This window comes from Corvus brachyrhynchos, unplaced genomic scaffold, assembly GCF_000691975.1.
Source record: "Corvus brachyrhynchos isolate BGI_N302 unplaced genomic scaffold, ASM69197v1 scaffold4, whole genome shotgun sequence".
Classification (NCBI taxonomy): domain Eukaryota; kingdom Metazoa; phylum Chordata; class Aves; order Passeriformes; family Corvidae; genus Corvus; species Corvus brachyrhynchos.
In genome coordinates, this window is record NW_008237878.1 from 1,840,850 (window position 1) to 1,862,134 (window position 21,285).

Below are 21,285 nucleotides of genomic sequence, written 5' to 3' on the forward strand. Positions count from 1 at the left end.
ATGAGCTGTGAGGAGACCGTTGATGCAGTTGTGGCGGAAGGGAGTGGAAGGAAGCCAGCCAGTCCTCGCAATGTACTGGTGAGAAAAGGAGTCTTTGTCCAAAGGAGAGTAGAGCAAAAACATAGCAACTTATCATTCTTAAAGGTGCATCTATTCAGAAACAGAGGGACAGGTATGTTTGTCCCAGCTTTGACAGACACGTATTCTTCCACAGTGTTTTGTGCCTCTCCCTGAGCAGGAGGAGAAGCTGGTGATGCCATGTGGGCCCGTTACACTGGTACAAGAGCAGTTCTCTCTCTCTTAGGGGCTGTTTTGTGCAAAAATTCTGTTTGTCTGAATGTTCCTAGCCTTTTTATGTCATATGCAAAACACCTGGTGTGTTGTACCAAACCCTTTAAAGTTTCCTCAACAAATGGGACTTGATGTGACAGCGAAGCAGGAACTTGTGGCTGAGACCGGAGGGAGACCGTGACCTTAGCAAACATCTGGGCACCTACACAGCTGTTCCTGTCCCTGGGCTGCTGGGGCAGGAGGGATGACACAGGTGCTGGAGCTGGATCACAGGACTGATACAGCAAGAAAAATAAATGAGGAGTTGTGGTTGCTTTTAGGCTGGAGTAGCTCTGGTCCTGTAGCTGTCTGGCACAAGAGAGGTGCTGGTGCTGAGGGAGAAACAAGTGGCAGGGGCTGCTTGAGATTTGTGACTGCAGTCAGGTCCCTTTGGAACAGTGGTAATTCTCTGTGTGCAGCTGTATCATTTCTCCAGCTCTTGTCTGTAAAAAATAAAAGAACTGAAGACCCATGACTGTCTGGTATTTAAATTTAATAAGGAGGAAGTCACTTGTCTTCTTTTTTTTTTTTTTGAAAGGAAACACTAGAAGAAGATGTTCTAATACTTTGGTTGTGATTAAAGGTACTGAACCCTCTGTAGTAAAAGAAATTAAAGTAATGGCACCAGAGGTACATTGTGCAATTGCTCTTTATGCACAGAAACTATCTTTCTTTGAAAAATATTCGATTTGACAGGTAAAGAATAAGAAATTTTGGTAAGTGGCTAAATCAAAGGCTGACCCAGACGTGCCCTTTTCTAGATTAATTTTACCGTGCCTGCATTCAGTGGAAAAAAGAAAATATTTTTAAACGTAAGCTGTAAGAGAAGAAGGACCTTTTCTGTGCCTCACTGCTGGATGTTCATGTACAAATAACTGAAGGATGATTCTTAAAGCAAAATAATTTAAGGTCTGACACTCCAGTGTGCCACGTTTTTGTTCATACCCGTGTTCAGGTGCTGTAAAGCTGTGCTGTCAGCTGACCTGCCAATGACATCATTCAAACTTCGTATTTTAAAGGCTAAAATGTGTTAAGAATCAGGTTTTTAGTTCATGGAAGATGTGGTGGCTCTCTGCCAGGAGGAGCGTGGGAACTGCCCTGCTGTGACTGTCTTCTGGTACTTGTAGGAAAGGCTTTTGCCCCAGGCACATTATCAGCCTACCACTGTTCCCTCACTACTGAATTGGCACAACCAAGAAGTGACAGAAACAGTGAATTTCTCGCTTTGAGCTGACAAAATGTTCATTTGAAATTAATTCCTAGGTTTCCTTTTCTTTGTAGCTCTTGCCTTCCTGTTCTGAAACACAGGGAATGAGGATCAGTTTCACTCACTCACCTCACCCTACCATTTAAATGAATGACTTCCTTCTGGGTTTTTTTAGATTCAGATACAACCTGTCACAACCCCCTAATCTTTTTCTTGTAGAAGGTGCTTTAGCTGGTGATCATCTATCCTGAGTTTATATGGGAGCTTCCCTATCCCCCTTAAAACAGTAGAAGTTTGCATGTGGTTTTTATTGTTGTAAGTTAAGGCTTCACAAATCCACTCCTTAGTCTCTCTGATTCCAAATTGTACCCTCCTGTTCTTGATGTGAAGTGTGTGCAGGGAGATCCTTTCCTGATGTCTGAATCAGTAGTGAATATACCTAATACTATCAGAGCCCACCTGTGTGTTGTCTTTAATTACTGTGAATTAATTTCACTGCTCAGCTGTGAGGCTAAAGATGTGTGAAACACTTTCACCCAGGTGCTACAGGAGTTCCAGTACACAAAAAGCTGAACTGAAGTTGGGTGAGACGACTTCTGTTGGGTCTCTCCTGACTGCAGGCTCTCACTCCCTATCCAAGGGAACTAACTGATAAAAAACCGCCTCATTTTGGCAAGTCTGCTTGGACTGGCAGCCCTCTTGGACTCTGGTCACTAACTCTCAAGCCTGTTAGCCTGCTGGTTTTAAGTGTATTGTTTGGTTTTGTTCTCATCCCTCTGGCCTTACGTACACGTTTGTTTTTCACCCTGGTTTATTTAAGCCAAGCCACTTCATAACAGGAAGTCTTAATGAGTTTCCTTCAATGGAATAAATGTATGTTTATGCTGCAGGTCACTAGGCCAAAGATCAGATTTTTTTCAAAGTTTGCTGCTATCATATTTTTTTCTTATTTCATAAGGATCTTGATTTAAAATGATGGCTTTGCTGTTTAGGTGTTTGAGGTTCCTTGGTGCAATATTTGTGTTTATTTCCTGATGCCACGAAGCTGGCTTTAAATACTTTAGTATAATACCATGTGTTCTGTGAGTAATTGCAAGCACCTTCTGAGCATTCTGTGGTTGGGCTTTTATTGGTAGTGAATGATAAGAGAGGGGTGTTGGCATGGTATTCTCATACATGTATGACATTAGGCGTAGGTTTAATTAACTCCATTTTTATTACCCAAACCTGGAAAAGGGATAGGGAAAAACCCACTGCCCATTCCTTTACCCTGTCTGACAAAATGTTTTAAGTAGTTTATTTACTAAGCTTGTTTGTCAGAAGACTGGTACCTTATCAGAGTGTGGCAGTGTTTGTTTTGGGCTGCTTAGGAATGGCTGAGAAATCAGATGTGAGTTGTATTGATGAGTTATTGAAATAGAGGAGTCAATTGGTTCTCTACATGTAGAAGGTTTATGTCTATCTGTGAGGAAAATAAAAATATGCTGTAAAGGAGACCAGAGTGTGGGAGTCTGTTCCCTTTTTATGGCTTTGTTACAGTTTATGTCTGTACTCAGGCTGAGAAGGGTTTACAATAGTGGAATGATTGGGTACAGGTGCAGTGAATAATTGACTAGGTAAGTTTGCTGTTGAGAGTGACAGATGAAACAAAAAGAAACCATTCTAATAAAATATACTATCTATATTGTAAGGTCCTCTCTTTGCTTACAGTACCTTAAAGGAAATACCTTGAGACTATATCCTTAATGCTAGTTAACTTTACAGCAAGGTTTTCCCACTTAAAAAGCTGTCCAAGGAGAAGACATGCTTTTTCACATAATAAGCTATCTAAGTAGGTAATTTAGTAGAATTTGAAATGCCTTCGCAAAAATGTGCTTTTCAGAGGAATTATTTCATATTTGCATGAAGGTAAGGGAGTAATTTTATGGGAATAATGTTCTGGGGAGAAGGAATTAAAAGTAATTCCAGTTGCCTTTAACAAAACAGCATAAAATAAGCTACTGGATACAAAAGGTGTAAACCATATGATTTAGTAGTTTTCTATAGCAATTTTCTTTCTGCTTGAGCAGACTTAGAAATTACAAACATTTTGTATTCTCTAACATCAGCCGTGAAGCACAGACCTCTGAGAAACAGCTACTAGTTTATTCTGCATGGCATTTCCTGAGATGCTGGGCAGTGGCCTGCTAACTTTATTAATAAAAGCATTTCTTCAAAAGATTTTATATTATTCCGGCTTGATAATGCTGCATCCTTGAATGTATTTGCTCTGAGTGATCGCAGCGTGTGTTTACATGAATTCCTGAGGACCCCTCAGCAGGGTCCTTTGTGTGTCTGATATCAGAACTTGTCTCACACAGAAGTTTCAAATCACAAATGGGAACATTCCTAGTTATGAAAATATGAACAGCATTGTACTTGCACACCAGAACACGCGATGCAAAACGCACTTTGTTCATTTTCCTAGAACTTTCACAAGTGCAAGCTCCTGGTGACTTGCCAGGTAAATGCAGAGCTGGCATTCCAATGTGTGCTTGGGAATGAGTTTAAGGAGCACTCTTGGGTATCGCAGCAGCGAAGATGAATCCCTCTGCAGGTAGAGGAAGACTAGTAAGATGTGCTGTTGAACTGTGACAGAAGGCGAGGTTTGGGAGAGCATTTTTTAAAAGCAGGAGGTGACAAAAGCTCCCCGGGGAGCAGCAGGACTCGCGGGTGGCGGGGTCGGGGCAGGACCCTGGACAGCTCCGCGGGCAGCCCTGGCCGGGTCACAGCCGCCCCCCGCCCGACAGCGAGCCGGGCCCGGGGTCAGAGCCGGGGGTTCGGCATCGCGGCAGGCGTGCAGGGACGGAGGGACGCGCTAACCTGACCCACAGTCCGCCGAGGGCTTGGCCGCCTGGCAGTGAAGGGCTGAGGCAGCTCCCTCCCGGCTGGCTGGGGGCCAGGGAGGAAACAGGATGGGGTGATGGTAGTAGAAATATGTGTTATTCTCTTCCTCCTTCGGTCCCATTCCATGGCAATTAGTGACGATCGGTATCGCAGTGCACTGCAGTAGCTGTTGGTGTGTAGGTTGTCTGCTTGTAGCTGCAGGACTTGGAAAAGCCCTGTGAGGTCACTTTGGTCACGGCCTAGTAAATTGTGCCTTACAATGATCCAGTGTTTCCTTATCCCCAGATGGTGAGGTATCGCTTGCAGCCATGTAGCATTGCTGCTGCTTGTTTGTTTTAAATAAATCATCAGCCCTTCCAGTGCCTCTGTGACATCCTGAGCTGTGCTTGAGACAAATAGGAGAGATGCACTTTGAGCTGTAGAAGAAGAAAGAAGTCCAACCCTGGCTAAATTAGCAAAGTAAATTATTTTCTTTTACCATGCTAAGATTGTAGTACTCTTTAACATATGGAACATCTATGTGGAATAAATTCTGTCCATTGTGAACTCTCCAGAAAAAGGCAAATCTTGCTGACAAATTTCATGCTGTATAAAAGCAAGTAATAACAGGGTTGGGAACTGCTCAGCTGATCCTTTTTAAGTGAAGGAAATAACCTGTTTTTCTATTAAAACTGCTTGCAAGATGTCCAATTCTTAGTTGACATAGATTGTAATAGCACTTTATTGGTCCTCATGTCCTGATCATGTCAGGTCATTAGTATTTTACTGTCACTAAGTGTCCTTGAAATGCCATGCCAGTAAAAGTTAAGACAATTAAAATAAGGCCCCAATTTAGACAAATAATCTGCAATCTGTAAGTCTCTTTTTATTAGGTCTGATGCCCTACTTTGTCTTGCTGGCTCAGAAAGTGTTACATTTTCTTATTACTCAGCTGATTGCTGGATGTAGTTGTAGGCCCCATAATAAGATTGTTCTAAGTACAATTACACATGTCATTCACATTATGAAATGCTTAGGAAAAAGGATAAGTTATGCTGACACTTGTAAACTGTTAAAATGATAAATTATCGAGAAACTCTGAAGCTGTGTTTAATTAGGATGAACTTCTGGGCTGTTAGCTAGACTGGTGTTTAACTCTAAAGTGCATAGTGAATGTCTTCTTTACCAGTGTTTTATAATTAAATCTGTAAGGAGCTGATTTGTACAGACACACAGGGTGCAGTTTTGCGTTCTGTGGTGATATTAATTTCATGGTTAATGAAGTTTGCATTCTTAAAGTGGTATTTAACAAGGTCTTATCTGTGTGGATTTTGTTGATGAAGTGAAAAATCAGGTCTGCTTTCTCATGCCTACTGGTAGGAAATTCTTTGCATTCTCAAAGATTTCTTGTTCTCAGCAAAAATTATTCCCTGTGAAACTCAGTTTGTTAAATCTCTGGCAAACTGAAAACAAGCTCAGAGCTTGCATGAGTCTGCCTTTGCTGGTGATGTGGTGTGGGGATGAGGTTTTAGGGTTTAGTCAGGAATAACTAAACCTGTTCACAGTGATGGTCATGATACTGAAGACCTGTTTTTCTGCCACTTACCCTGATCACACATTTTATATATATTTGTTGTCATATGTAAGGAAGGTTGAGAATGAAAATGAGCTAAAATGGATTTACAGTTCAAATTCCTCATAGCTCACTCTTCAAGGTTCAGATTCATAGTTCCAGGTGTGAGTTAGTTCCCAGACGTGCAGAGCTACAGCAGGAGAAAGTCATGTCAAGGAAGTTACTAAACTTGTTTTTTTCTGGGTTTTATGATTTCTTTCCTCTAGATGTTGCACTGCACCTTTTTTTTTTTTTAATAATAATCAAACATTTTTTGTAATTTGATACGTTTTGATAAGTTTTCAGTCATTTTACCTTCTATCACGTTTTTGGCTACCCCCAGCTTCTAAGACCAACCATTCCCCTAAAATTTTAGTTCCTTTTTAGAATAATCACTTTTACTTCCTTCCTGGTGCTGGAGAAGCTGCTATTCAACATCTTCCAGCACACCTTCCTTGCTTTGAGGCAGGTGGTGTGACTAACAGCGTATGTTATTTTATATACGCAGGACTTAAATGCTTTCTTTGTTTGATAGTTTCAGCCTAGAAAGATTGAATCTGGTAAGCAAAGCTCTTTAGAATTTAAACAGCCTCTGAACATACAGTTTATATCTACCTTTGGCCTCCTTGATTTAACATATTTGCTGTTTTATTGTTTTTACAAAGTTTTTACAGTTTTCCTTTTACATCGTTATTGTATCTGAACTTATATTTCAGGTTTGCTTTCTGCTTTTAAAACTGTTCCAGTTTCTGCCTTGCTTAATATTTTAATGAATGGTGATTGAGTTTGAAGTTGTGCTTTGGCAGTTCTGCCTGTTCCCAAGAGCTGATTTAAAACAACCAGCTTGAATGACTTAAAGTTCATTGATATCTGTTGTCATACTAATAACGTTCAGAAAGCTTCATGTATTATTGAGTGATCTTGTGAATGCTGTACGTGAAAATGGTGTTGTGAATCGTAAATTGCTGCTTAGTGCACATTAATATGGATTGATTCTATTTGTTTTGTACTAAATAATTCATGTTTCCCAAATGGTTCTGATTTCTAACAGAGAAAAAAAATCCACTTGAACACAGTAGACTGTGTTTTTCAGTCTTCACTGGGTGCTTGTATAGCATGACAGGAATGGTACAGCTGTTTTTCTAGCAACCTTCCTTTTTCATTTAGTAGTTGTTTAATGATACCTGATTCAGAGTATAAAAATGTTTGCAAGAGGGATCTGTATTAACTTTCTAAAGCCAGTCTCACAGGCATTTCCACTGGAAGCTTAGATTTGCTTTGCTTTAACTATCTCGTACCTGCTGAAGAAACAGAATAGCAAATGCATCTGTCTCTGAAAGTGCTGGGAAACTGTGATTTATTATGACTTTCAAACAGAGCACACCTTGACCCAGCAGTGCTGTGTATGCTAAATGCAAAGATAACAAATGCCTGTCTCTTAAGACTGAATTGTGGCTTTTAACTTTATTATTTGGATAAATATTTCCTAAGCTACTTGTGCTGTTTACCTTAGAGTTCTTAAAGCAGTTACTTGCAGCCCTTTATTTTTAGTATTGCCATGGCATTGTCATGGCTTTTGGGAAGCTGAGGGCTGGATGCTTCTGTTTACAGGGTGTGTGTAGTTGCATTTTATGACTTTTAAAGTGCTGCTCTCTCTGGGGAGACAGCAAATAGGTTAGCAATCAAAACTGAGAAGTTGTGTCTAATTCTTCCTCTGCTAAGTTAGTTCAGCTGTTTTAAAAGTAAGCTTTACCTTTAAAAAAAAGGAAAAAAGCTTCATGACAATGGCTGTTGATGTGGTGTGTCTGAGCTGCTGGCTCTGCTAAGACGTATTTGTTTCCTTTATTGACAGCCAAGTTAATGCATCTGTCAGAGCCACACTGTCATGTGCTACCAGGATCCACGAGATCAGTCTTGCTGAAATTGTCTTAGGCTGAGTTTTATGCAGGTAATATGATTTATTTGTGTCTCCCGCAACCAATCTGTACAAGCTAAGGATTTAGCAAAATTTTTTGGAGCTTAAAGTACGTACATGTTAGGAATAAAAAACCCACCAGCCTCATGTAATGCATTTGGCTGCCTTTTCTGAAGCAGCAGAATCATCTGATTTATTCCAAAGCTCATATAGCAGTATTTAGGGTTCTTTTCCTGATCATGATTTGTCCTCTCCTCCTCTGCTCTGTCAAGGGGAGCTTTACTTTGTGATAGCCATTCCCTACAGAATGACTATAAAGTTTTAGCTCTCACTAAACCTTTGTAAAGACAAAATTTACAGGTAGGTTTTTAGCTGGTCATGGAAGCAGATAGGAAGTAAATGTTTTTACAAAGGTAACTTCAGTTACTTTATTTCACCAGCATTTATCCAGCAAGCACTTCTGCCCATTTGATAAATAATGTGAAATCCAGTGCTGACACCTTGTTTTCAGTCATGTCATGTCATCTGTGCTTAGACAAAAGAGCCCAGGTCATGAGATAGCTGGGCTTGATGGATGCTTGGCACTGGTGTGTTTAACTTTGCAGTAAAACAGAGCCCCTTGTTCTCTGCTCTGACAAAAGTGCCAGTCAGGCCCCCAAAGGTTTTGCTGCTTTAACCACAATGTTATCATCAGTGCTGCCAGTGGAACAGAGAGGCTGGGATAAGATCTGTGGTTTGCAGGTACCTCGTGGCTGTCCAGACACAGCATCTTTAGTGTGACGTGTCCTTGAATAACCAACTGGCTGGGTCATTAAACTTTATTTGTCCAGCTTTGTATAAAGTTTCTCCCTGGGTGACCATCTTTAATGGACCAGTTTTTAATTACACTACAGAATCATTAAGGCCAAGGGCACAGTAGAATTAAGAAAGGGTTTGGGTACTCACGTGACTAATACTGTTTTCTGTCTTACAGAGGTTTTAAAAATCCTTTTTGCTGGGCAGCAAAGCTGGGGGCTCATGCACTTCATAGTATGTCAGTCTAATATTGACTAGAATAAAATTTTCCCTTGAGTGAGTTATTCCATAACCTTTTTCATCATGAAGAAACCATGGCTCATGGTGTCTTTCTCCAATGCAGTAATATCACTAGAAATGAGTTCTAGTCCAGTATAATTTCTGCTTCAGTATAATGGGTGTCTCAAGTGTGGAGAAGTCTGGGTCCTTAAGCAAAAATTAAATGTAGAGCAGCAGACTGTCAGGGTGTGCTGCATTTGGGCATGTAGCTAATGGGACACAGGAGTAGAAGGAAGGATTTCCAGTAGGGCAAAAATTGAATTGCCAAGAGCATAGTGCATTTTTGGGCTGGAGAAATGAGCAGCACACCAAAAACACTGATTCTTTTGGTCTTTTTTGCAATCATGTTTATTACCTCTCTTAAAACAGATGCACACAGAATTCCTTTTTTTTTTTTTTTTGACTTTGATACTGGGGAGATGCTGAGCTCATAAGTGTCACAAAAGCTTTTGGCAACTGAGTGATACATGGTTTATACACCTACATATTTTTTGTAAGGCATCATTGTAGCCTGTTCTCATTGGGCATGTTGTTTCTTGCATAGTTAATTCTAAAAAGAAAAATTCTGTTTTGGGGAAATCTATGTAATCTCATGTAATTGCTTATTCTCATTTTGCTGGTACCAAGAAAATAATGGGAAGGGGGGAAAAGTGGAATGGCAAGAAAAGCCTCTTAAATGCTTTGCTTTAACAGTAAAGGGAGATAAGTTCAAGTTAATGATAAAGATCACAAATAACATGAAATTCGCTGGTAGTTGTCATTCCATAGTCATGTGAATTTCCAGGAATTATTAGTGTGCATATGCTTTGTTCAGAACAGACGTGGTTCCCACTGTTGTGGGAAAAGTGTTGATACTAACAAGTAGAACAGTGTTTTTCAAAGTCTTCCTAAATAGAATTTTAAAAAATAAAAATCTGGCCTGCATATGTAGTTGACTTTACAAGTTTTTTACAGGGTTAGAATTTGCAGGTTCAAATTTGTGAGGCATATGGTCTGATAACCAAATGTTCTGAAAATAGTGCCATTCTCTGAGAGTGGCCGTATGAAAATCTGCATCCAATTCCAAGCTCGGGTGCTACTGCTTGGTGTAACTTCAGCTGTTACTCCACACTCAGTGAGCAAAGCAGCCTTGTACAGGAAACTTGTAATAATTGTTGTGAGTGCTGGAAATCATCTGAATCAATACCAAAGTAGCCTGCAGATCCCAGCAGTCTTGCACTGTGAGGGCTGTGTTGGAGGATCTGTCTGGTTGCAAACACGTTATTTGGGAAGCTCAAGCTACAGCAGATTTCTCACTGTTAAATTCTGTCCCTCCGCATATGTGTGTGTCTGATTTTCAGTTAGCCCTACTTTAGTCCTTTGATAATTGGTTCAAATCTTGGAACTTTTTAAGCATCAGATCATGAAAAAATGAGTTCTAGACTTACAGACCAATGTTTCTTGGAAGGGACTCCAAATGTCACCTGTTCCCACCTCCTCAGAGCAGGGCCAGCCCATGTCCCCTTGCTTGGAGCATTGTCCGTGGGAATTCTCAAGGTCTATCAGACTGAAGTCACTGGACATTCTTTGGACAACTTGTTGCAGAGTTTAATTGCTCCCACTGGAAATTTTTTACTTCTTTGACCCTAGAATTTCCCTGGCTGCAACTTGTGGCTGTTTCCTGTGGCCTGTGCACTTGTGAGAAGGGTGCAGTTCCGTCCCAGATGAAACTGCCCACACACGTCAGGAAATGGGAATGTGACGTGTAAATATGATCCTCACCAACCTTTCCTCCTTTTCTCTTTGACCAGCTCAGCTGTTCTTTTCTGATGACAGAAATGTGTAGGAGGTTTACGAAATGAAACATTTAGTCACATGCTTTGTCTGTGACCCATCTTTGAAAGAGTTTTGAGAAGCCCTGGAAACACAGGTGAAATTCCCATCTCTCTCCTCAGAAGAGCAGTATTGTTGTAGTGCAGCTGCAGAGGACATCAAACATGTTGATTTTACTTTTTTTTTAATTTCAAATTAATGAGCTGGAGAAATCTTTGATCTTTACTGGGGTTGGAAAGATTCTTACTGTGAACTGCCAGAACCTGCATCTAAGAAATGCAGTAGTGCATGATATGTAGAAATGTTTCAAAGGTGTGAGATGAGCCAGTTTTGTGCTGCTACAAGAGCAGCCATCCAGAAACTTGGAGTTCTTGAATCCATATTGAAGTTACTTCACATCAGCAAAATAGTTCCTGTGGGACTTCTTGAGGAGGTGAAGGAGAGGAAGGTTGGATTGAATTTCAAGTGTTGCTTTGCATATTGACAATTTGGAGAGGTTTTATTTTATTTCTTGTCTCTGTCCTGGCCTTTATTCTTCCCTACGAGTCTTCTGAAATTCTGATTGCAAAACTGCTATGTTAAAGTAAGTGTTAGAAACCCTTCCTCTCTGGCATTAATTATTCCTAGAATTTCAATGAAGTGGGAAGACAATTCAATGAACTTGAATTTTGCATAAGCAATACTGTGTCTTATATGCTTATCTATTATGTGTCCATCTGGCAGCTCACACGCTTGTTGGCAGAAGTGCTTTTATTTCCTTTCCTGAAAAATTCTGGCACTGAACGTATAAACAAGCAGCACTTCTTTCTTCATTTAATTCAGCATGAAATTCTGAACATTATTAGTTAATTAATATTAACTCTGGCGAGTCGTTGCTGGTGCGAGTGCGGAGCTCCGAGCTGGAGCATATGGAGCGGCACCGCGTCCTCGCAGGCAGGAGCCGGCAGATTGAGATCCATCTGTCAGCTGACACACGCACGAGCCCGGCTTTGTGCTGAGACTGCCAAGAGAAACCGGGAGTGGGGCTGGGAACAGCAATCCTGACTTCTTTTGGGGGAGGTAAAGGGTAAAAATTGCTTTCCCCTCCCCAATTTAATAGGTGCTTAAAAATTGCCAATAAAGATTCTGTAAAAAGCATGCTGGCTTTTGGTTCCAAAATTAATGTAGTAACAGCGAGCATGGTGAGGACCCTCAGCTTACCAGTGTGGTTGTCTGTTGGGTTTTTGCTCAGTGTAGTTACTGGGAAGGCTCAGATTCTTTATCAGGGATGTGTTGGGAAGTACCTGGTAATGTCTGCATCTGTCAGAAACACCTGATGCTCACAGACACTGCTGCAAGGAGCTGGGCTGGGAAAACAGCACTTTCATGTGGATCTACTGGGCTTTCAAATGTACAGGTACATATTCATCAGGTTGCACCTCCTAAAGATTTTACTCATTTAATTTGGGGGGATAGAAGTTTGTGGTGTGATCAGCCAGCCAGTACATTCCCAAAAGACAGGCTTTCCAAGCTTGCTCTCCTGTTTAATGTTAACTCAAGTGAAATGTTGTGTTTCTAGAACTGGCCAGAGAAACACAAACCGTCTCAAGTCTGTTTCTCAGTACAGATAAAATTTGAAGTGCTTTCAGTTGAATTGCTTTTGAATAACCTCTTCCAAAATGAATTTTTGTGAATTTTTAAAAGAAATTAATGAATCCACAGGCATTACACAACTTCATAGCGATAACAGACAACAGCCTGAGCTTGGAGTTCACCCCTGCCCAAAGCAGGCACACCTTAGCAGTTTAATTCCATTTTGTCTGCAGAAAAGCATCTTGCACTAACTCCACAGTAAGTTGAAACTTCTGTTTCTTGCACTTGTTTTGTGATGCTTTGTGGCTTCCTGTTGTTACACAAAAGTGCCACTAATTAAAGTAATCCATAATGTGACTGGGAAGGACTTGTAATAAATAACAAACTGGTTAACTTGGCTGAGTGTTGCTCATTTTTAACAGAAGTTTTATATTTGTGTCATGCTGTTCACAGGGAAAACTGCTGGCAAATGTTGCTATTACAACTTTATCTTTGGTGTAAATGTACAGTCTTTTTGTCTTGTCACTTTTTAATTTCTCATGGGGGTGAATCAGTTTCTCTCTGCTGTCAGAAGCAGTGACAGTGAGATGGCAGGTTGACAGCCTGAAAGTGCTGCTCCTCCACCTTGAAGGTGATTTATTTAATGGTTTTATGAGGACAGTTGATTTTGGGGAAAATTGCCTTACTTTTGAAAAAGTTAAGATTGGTTCAGAAACCAGAATGTGGTTTAAAGGCTTTTAAGCTGGGCAAGCATGACGTACACAGAGCATCCTATATTAAACTGAAATTCATCACTAATATCTGGAGAAGCAGGTTAAAATACCTGTTGATATTTTGCTGACTCTACCTGCTATGGTTTGTGCCTCTTAAATCAGAATCTCTTCAATTTGAAGGGGTGGCGGGGAATCAAGGCTTATTTATTTTAATATAAGAGATCATTTCTGAAATAAGAGCCTAAATAATTATTTTTCAAGACTTGTGTTGAAGGAACTGGTGAGTGGTACTGAAATTTGGGCAGAAGGAAGTAAAACCCATGTGTAAAACCCATTCTTAGTGGAAAGGTTTCACATTACCTTGTTATCTCTGGTCTGTCTTTGGGATGTGTAAGGATTTAGTATTTGGAGCTTAATTAAAGAATAAATCTGTGTTAGGATATTAGGCTAGATCTGGCAGAGGTGAGGCTGCTACAGCCCCTGCCCAGGTCTGAACTGTGGCATGGCTGAGTGTGTGTTCCCAGCAGGAAAAAAGGTTTTCTTGCCCAGAAGGAGTTAGAAATGGCATTTCCTAAGACAGTGGGACAAACTGCAGACCAGACAGTGCAAATGTATGGACCAGTCACTGTTTACACATCAGCAACTGCTTTTATCCCCTTGTCCCTCTACTTTCCTACACTTGTTCCTTCAGGAGTCATCTGGATCCTTCTTGATGGACCTGGGAGTGGTTGGAAATACATGGAAGTAGCTGGGCAGGGTATGAGAGGAGCTTTTTATCAGATGCCCAAACAGTTTGTGTTATAAACTGCATTAAAACTGCAATAGATAAACTTATCTACTTTTTTGCCTTTGTATATAGTTGTCATTAATTTTAATAGTGATTTTTTTTCGTTTTCAATAAGTTAACAACTGTCAACCTTTTTGTGAAGGGATTATCAGACTAAAAGAAAATCTGTCCTGCTTTCCTTTTGTAATTCAGTTTGCCCACAAAATAGAGATACTTTGTCAGAGAATGTATTTGTCCTGCTACTAATTCACTTGATTTCTTTCTGATATTATAGACTGCCCCATATTATGAAAATACTTTCAAATTTGACTTTGGGTCTCCAGTGAGGAAAAGAAACAGCTCTTTCTAATACCTGCTTTTCTGTTGGAAATTAAATTTTCTGGATGGGCAGTCGTAAAAGCTCAGGCCAATGGAATGGTGGTCAGATGTGGATTATTGTTTCATGTGAGGAATATTGGCAGTCAGAGGATGGAGCTCTAGGAATTTAGAGGGGACAGAAGGGAGACAGTTTCTTAAGAAATGGATCCTTGGAGTTTGATGTAGTGAAAGATCCAATTCATTGAAGGATGTCACATTTCTGCCAGATTATTTGCTTTCACTTTTCTGTATTTTTGTTGCTTTGGAAGTTGCTGATTGACTTCAATGATTTTTTTTTTTTTCTCCCTAGTAAAACGCTTCAGAGAACCAAAGCATGAAAGACGTCCCTGGAGGATATGGTAAGTTTCTGCATGCTTCATTCTTAACTTCTTTTTCTTCTTGCATGTTTTAGAAATTGAAGGGATGATGTTTGTGTATGATGACTAAAATAAAGAAAAGTGATGACAAGAAATTGGTAACTGTCAGTGAGGAACCAAAAAAGTTACCAAAATGCATGAGTCAGGTTACCTTCTGTGTGTTTCCTGGCTAGACATTTCTTACTGAACACTTCCAGGAATCTGCAGAGATGTGCTTTTAGACATAAAGCTTCAAGTTGTGCTTCTTCCTGAAGATGGAAACTTAGAGCAGCGCTAAGATGCACCTGAACATCTACAAACTTGCATAAGCTTATCAGAAGATCTCAGCTGGGCTCAAATAAAATTCCATGTTTTGTAGGTATCCTACTATGTATAAAATAGAAAACAGTGTGATAAAAGATACAAGTACATCAACCATAAAAAATACAAGGTATAAAAAGTGTATTTGTGTTTATTACATTTTAAGAGTTACTGGATTGAAGCAATGCCAACATAAGATGCACCAGTTTTGAGACTGGTGTGTTAGGCTGCCATTCCACTTGTTCAAGACTTCAGTGATTTAAATTCCTCTCATACAATGCTGCTTCTCAAAGCTAACACTGACCTTTATCTTATTGAAAAAATAAGTACAAAAACTTTGTGTACTACAGTCTACCTCAGCCTGAAATTCTAACAAGTGCATTGATAGCCCTTAATTTTTAAGCAAAGAATCTTGTTCCGGGACTCAAGTATTGCTATTTATAGCGTGGTGTACTGATTAGATAAGTAACTCACTGGCTTCCTGCCTCATCTCCAACACTGCTTTCTGTGTCATGCAGTGAATGAAGAGATTGAAGTTCAAGACAGTTATCAGGGAGGGTAGATGAATTCAGGCATAAAATGTCATTTGGATCTGTTGGGGTGTTTAGATCTTTTTAGATGTGGAAACAACAGGCAAAATGGTTGTTTTTCTGTATAATACATAGAATACACTCCTGCCTGCAGAATACTCTTGTTAGTATTCTTCTGATTTACATTTAATGAAACATCCACTGAAAGTTTTGGTTTTGTGTAAAGGATGATGATAAAAGAATGGTAAGAGCTGGAGTCAATACTGAATCACTGTCTAAGTGGGGGTTTATATTTTCCCTTTGAGTAACAAACTGTTTTCTCTCTGACTTTATCATCTGCTTTGGAGATAATACTGTCAAGGTTGGAATTCTTTTGCAGTGTGTTCTGGGCTCTGCACTATAGATAAAATTCAGTGAAACCACTTCATGCTTTCAGGTGAAAAATATGCTGGCTTTTAAGTGAAATACTGTAGATAAAGGACTCATTAGTCACTATTAGGTTGTTCGCCCACAAGCACATGATGAGGATTTTATTTTTGTCTGTGCCATAAGCTTGCTAAAAATGCATAAACATAAAAGGTCCAAAATACCTATCAGGACTGGGATACTCATTGTTTCCAGGAGGTTATTAAAGACTTAGCTAGAGTTAGTCAGGATTAGCTCTTGGATAATGTGTATGACACCAAGAGGATATCCGTAGACTTTATGTTTACAGTGGTAGGTTTCAAGTTAATAATGATTTGGGTTATTGTTAGAAGAAATAGCAGCAGAATTTAAAATGGAACATTGTTAAATAAAGGCTAAATACCATGATACTTTTATCATTCTGGTGTTCTCATTTGGAGAAAAAAAATTAATAGCAGAGATGGAGTTTTAATTAACATAAATTTGCAATGTCTGGCTGTGTTGTTTGTGGGTCTTAAGAACTGTTTTTACTCTACACAGGTTTTTAGATACTTCCAAGCAAGCCATAGGGATGTTGTTCATCCACTTTGCAAATGTCTACTTATCAGACCTTACAGAAGAAGACCCTTGTTCACTGTAAGTGTTTAATTTTGGAATAACTGGTCTTTATGGAAGTTCTGTAGCTGAGTTTGATGGTGTATGTGGATGGCAAGGCAAGATAGAGCTCAGAATACAGTTTTCATGGTAAAAATCAGCCACTTTAAAAACCTTGAGGTTTAAGAATTCTCCTCTTCAAGTTCGTGGCTGGCAGGAGTCTGCCCTGTGTGTAGATATTTTAAACCAAGGGCAAAGCCTTTCTACTTGTCCCTCTCCAGTGAATGAATGAGGACTTGGGTTGCACATTGCAGTTCAGGTTTGTTTACTGAAGGTGCTGGGACCAAAGGAAATGAACATCCAGTTGTGTTCACTGTAGTAAAGCAAGGCTCTAATACAAAGTGAGGTTGCTTTCAGGGTTATTTAGCAAAAATCATTTGTGTTTGTATTTTCTTCTAAAACCTACATTGGCTGCTGCAGTATTATTTTCATTTTGTTAAAAATGGGGAATCTTGCTTGGTAGCCAGGCAGTTAGTACAGAAATTAATTCTGCAATGTCATGCTTGGAGCAGTGTGACTAAATAGATAAGCATTTCTCTGTAGTGTATTAAACCTGAAGATTTTATGACTAAGACCCCAACAGGCTCTTTACAGGAGCTCCTGAAGCAAATGGTAATTGCTTGGGTTTGTTCTTGATAAGGCTCATGCTCAAAGTAGCTTACACATTGCTGGTAATGGAAGCTGTGAAATTACTTTTAAAAGCCCAGTAATTTGCCTTTTAGAACCAATCCAGTTCCTTTCAATGGCATCTGCTCACTTGTCGTTCTTTGGTAAACAAAAGAGACACGCAGCTCAAGGAACATGCTTGTGTTGCTGCACAAGCCTCTTTTCTATATCTCTTGTTCCCCTTTGGTTCCTTTTGTGCTCCTGCGTGGTATAAATGTGTAAGGAGAGCACTGCTTTTCTCTTCCCACCACAAAGCATTTTGCTAGGCAAAATGTATTTATTTTAGCACATTAACTGTAAAGTTTGAATTATAATTATTACAGTTTCAATAATTCCAGGCATCATTGTAGGATTTTCCTTGCTCATAGATTTAAGAATTTCCTGATAGGTTTAAAAACTGGCAGGTGCAAATTACTTTCATTCCATTTTTATAAGTCAAAGTATATATTCAAGTAAGGTAACAAAAGCATGCCAAAAATTGTCAGTGTTTAAAACTGTAGCACAGTAGTGTATTATGGTATTTTAAAACTAAAAATACCTTCGTGTTGTGTTTTCAAAATAAAGGGTTTACTGACATGTGCATTCTCTTCTGCAGTCTACATATTTTTATTTTCAAATTCCACTTTTAAGTGTAACATGACACAGAACAAGTAAGAGAGTGAGGTTATTCAGTGTTCTCAGCATAACAGAAATTACAGTGTGGAGCTGCATAATTTCTCAGACAAGGGTGCAGATTCTTGATGGCAGAAAAAAAACCGCATAGTATTAACCGAAGCCTACGTTAGGAAAAATATTTCTTAAGTTTGAAAGCGGATCCAGACTTGCCTGGCAGCAGCACAGCAGGTCCTGTTTGTGCCAGGTACAGGTGGGCAGGTTAAGGACACATCCCAGGGTGAGCCCCGAGTGTTTGGGAATCTCGGGCATCCCTGGTGTGCCCCCGGATGTGGAATAGATGCTGGCACCTCTGTTTTCCCTGCTCCTGCTGCTGCCTTCCTGCTGCGGGCTTACAGCAGCCTCTTGTGGCCTCTGTGGGACTCGTGCAGGCTCGGAATTGCCGAGCTTCCTCTGCAAACACTCGGCCTTGATTTTAATGTTTGGCTAATGCGAAGTTAATTAAAACTCAGATTTGGTGGACAATTATTAGAAAATAACTATTTTTAGAAAGTTGTGGGATCTTTAAAGACAGAAATAAAATACTGAGGCTTCTAAAACTATTTAAATTTCAGGCTATCTGTAATTACAGAAGTAGGTAAATGATTGTTCTCAATACTCTGGCTTCTCAACATATTTGCAGATCTTTTATCTATCATGGTGTTAAAATACCCTGAGCCTGCAGAAAATGGACCCTGACTCCTTGTTTTCTTTTCTATTTTTCCTTTCAGGTACCTTATCAATTTCTTGTTGGATGCCACATTAGGAATGCTGCTAATCTACATCGGGATCCGTGCTGTCAGCAGCATTGTGGAATGGCAGCAGTGGGAGTCCCTTCGCTTCGGGGAATATGGTAAATGTTTCTGTTCTGGCACTGAAATGATTCTCAGGGTAGAATCTCAGAGTACTTCAGCAATTGGTTAACTCATCCTAAAATCATTTCACAATCATTTTAATATTTCACTTGTCATGAGGGTTCTTTTAAGTTCTATATCTAAGCATGCACCTTCTGTCTTAGAAAGCTCAACAAGTTCTGAGCATTTACTGAGTTTGGAGCAACTGCTTGAATATTTATTTTTTTAAGGAGTGATTCAACAAATTATGATATTGACTAATCTCCTGGAAAAAATACCAATATGATAAATTTACTCTGAAACACTTCTGAAAAAATGGTTGCTGGAAGGTCATTTTCTATTAAAGCTTTCACTGAACCACATGCCATTGTCTGAAGATACAGACCAAGAATTCTGCCAGCCCTCTTTAAGCAGCCACATCCCTTCAGTGAAAGGAATGGCAAGATGGCCTGTGCTGCTCCTCAAGTAATGATCATTGGAGCTTGTGCACGTAGGGCTTGTATCCTTGGTGGAAAATGTGTGAGGGACAGACCGTGAAATCACTTTCAGGTGAAGTTGCAGAGTTTTATCTTCTATTACATTACACAGAAGTCCACTGATGTGCAGAGGTTGTGGATTTGCAGCTGCAGTTGAGTATCACACATACTCACCATCAACATTTAATTTCGTTCAGTCTGTTATTCTCAGGTTGCTGAAAATCAAAGTTTTGTATACATGCTAAAAATCACATTTGAAGCTCCTTGAGATAGGAATGGGAGGAGATGTTGCCTTGCAAGTGAACTGTGGCTCTTAATCAGAGAGAAAAACAAAAACTCCAATGGTTTGGCAGGGGGGAAAGTTTACTAAAGTTAAAAATGTTTGCCTAATAAATTAAGAGCTTTCACAGCAGTTTTATAATTATTATTGGTAGGATTTTGGTTTTGTAGATTTCTTTGGTTTTAATAATCCTAAGTAGCTGACAGAACTAAGAGTAAATAAAGGCCTTGTGAAACTGGAGCACTTTAAAAGCTTGAGAACTTTGCAATCAAGTAGCATTAATTGCTATTTGCTTTAATGTCAGAGGTTTAGAGATGATGACAAGCAGCTTAGGAGAAATAACTGCCTATACCATTAGGGCATGTTAGATTTATATAGATTTAATGTGTATCTTTTAGGGTGCAGTTTATGGCCACTTAAGCTGTTGAAATCAGCACTGCCACAATGCAGTTTATCTGCTTTTATCTCACATGCCACAGTCCAGTATTTCCACTCTTTTCCTTGGACTGGTGCATATCTGACTCTTCAGGGAACTGGCCAAGAGAGCTAAACCATCAAAAATTCACTAGATGTAAAAAAAGTAAATAGTTCCTCCAGATTAGTCCCCAGACTTGTGTCTCTAAGGGATTAGGTAAGCACCAATGCCCAGGGAAGGTGAAGGGGCAAGGAAAGAGGTGAGACCTCTTGCCCAGAGCCTTATTTTCTGATTGTTGGTTTGGCTTGAAGCCATTTAAAGATGTTTGAGCAGCTTTCAGCCCATATAAAACTTGAGTTTCCATTTAGAGAAAAAAATTGTTGCATCTATTACAGTTATAGGTAGGTACTTGTAATCATGTCGGATCTTAGATTTTATTTCTTCTTAATAACATTTTGGGGTTTTTTTGTGTGTGTAATCTGTTGTCCTTTCCCATTTTAATGTTCTTTTGATAATAAGCAGTCTGGGTGAATGGGGAGATGTGGGGAGTACATTCACTCTCCTGCAATTTAACTATTTCTTCCTGACTTTTGAAATTAACCCAGTTTTATTTTAGTAATGAGGCATTTCTGACTTCAGTAATTAAGCTCTTAAAATCAACAAATGGACCTGTGTTCTGCTGTGGAGGTGGTCTGTGGCTGCTCCAGTATTGTCACTTTGAATTAGGACATCTAAAACACCTGAACCTGTTTATTGAGTATTCTCCTGTGTGTGTGTATATAAGTGATGTATGAAATTACAGAAATCCTCTTTACTTAGTTGTTCTTTCTAATATCAGATCATTTTATTAGTCACTAACTTTCTTTTCTGCATCTTTATTAATGTGCTGTCCTGCCCTTAGTGTGTTAGGTTTTTAATCGAGCTATTGTAGGGACTATTTTAAAGCATATTGCAAATCTGTGTTTCCATTAATCATGTGGAAGAGGCTTCTGATATAAGGAGAATTAGAGAGCAGATGGAAAGTTATTGGTTTTGGCTGTGCAGTAAGGTTAGGCCCTCAGTGAGAAATTCCATCTAAAAGGACAAGTTGCACTGGATCATTTGCTGTCATCTTCTGTTAAGTGTCCCTGTTGTTTCTGGAGTGAAAACCCTCATATTACCAGTTTATTTAAAATTTTTCAGTTTGACCCAAAGAACACCTTTATTTTTCATAAGATTATTTAAAATAAAGCAAGTAGGGTAGAAGAGGGCACTAAAATGCAGTTCTGTGGGGTTGCAAGTGTGTTTAGAACTTGGTATTTTGAAGTTAAATGTGGATGTTTAGTACAGAATTACAGAACAGTTTGGAAGAGAACTCAAAGACCATCTCATTCCACCCCCTGCCATGGGCAGGGACACCTTCCACCATCCCAGGATGCTCCCAGCCTCATCCA

General features: G+C 39.6%; 1 protein-coding gene across 1 annotated transcript in view; it reads left to right on the forward strand.

Annotated features, from left to right (window-relative positions):
- LOC103614371 (store-operated calcium entry regulator STIMATE) overlaps nt 1-21,285 on the forward strand; it is a 32,616-nt gene continuing 11,331 nt past the window's right edge. Inside the window, exons 1-4 of the mRNA XM_017732290.1 lie at nt 1-172; nt 14,555-14,603; nt 16,397-16,492; nt 18,559-18,680. Of these exons, the coding sequence (XP_017587779.1) occupies nt 1-172; nt 14,555-14,603; nt 16,397-16,492; nt 18,559-18,680 (439 nt within the window). The remainder of the gene's footprint in view (nt 173-14,554; nt 14,604-16,396; nt 16,493-18,558; nt 18,681-21,285) is intronic.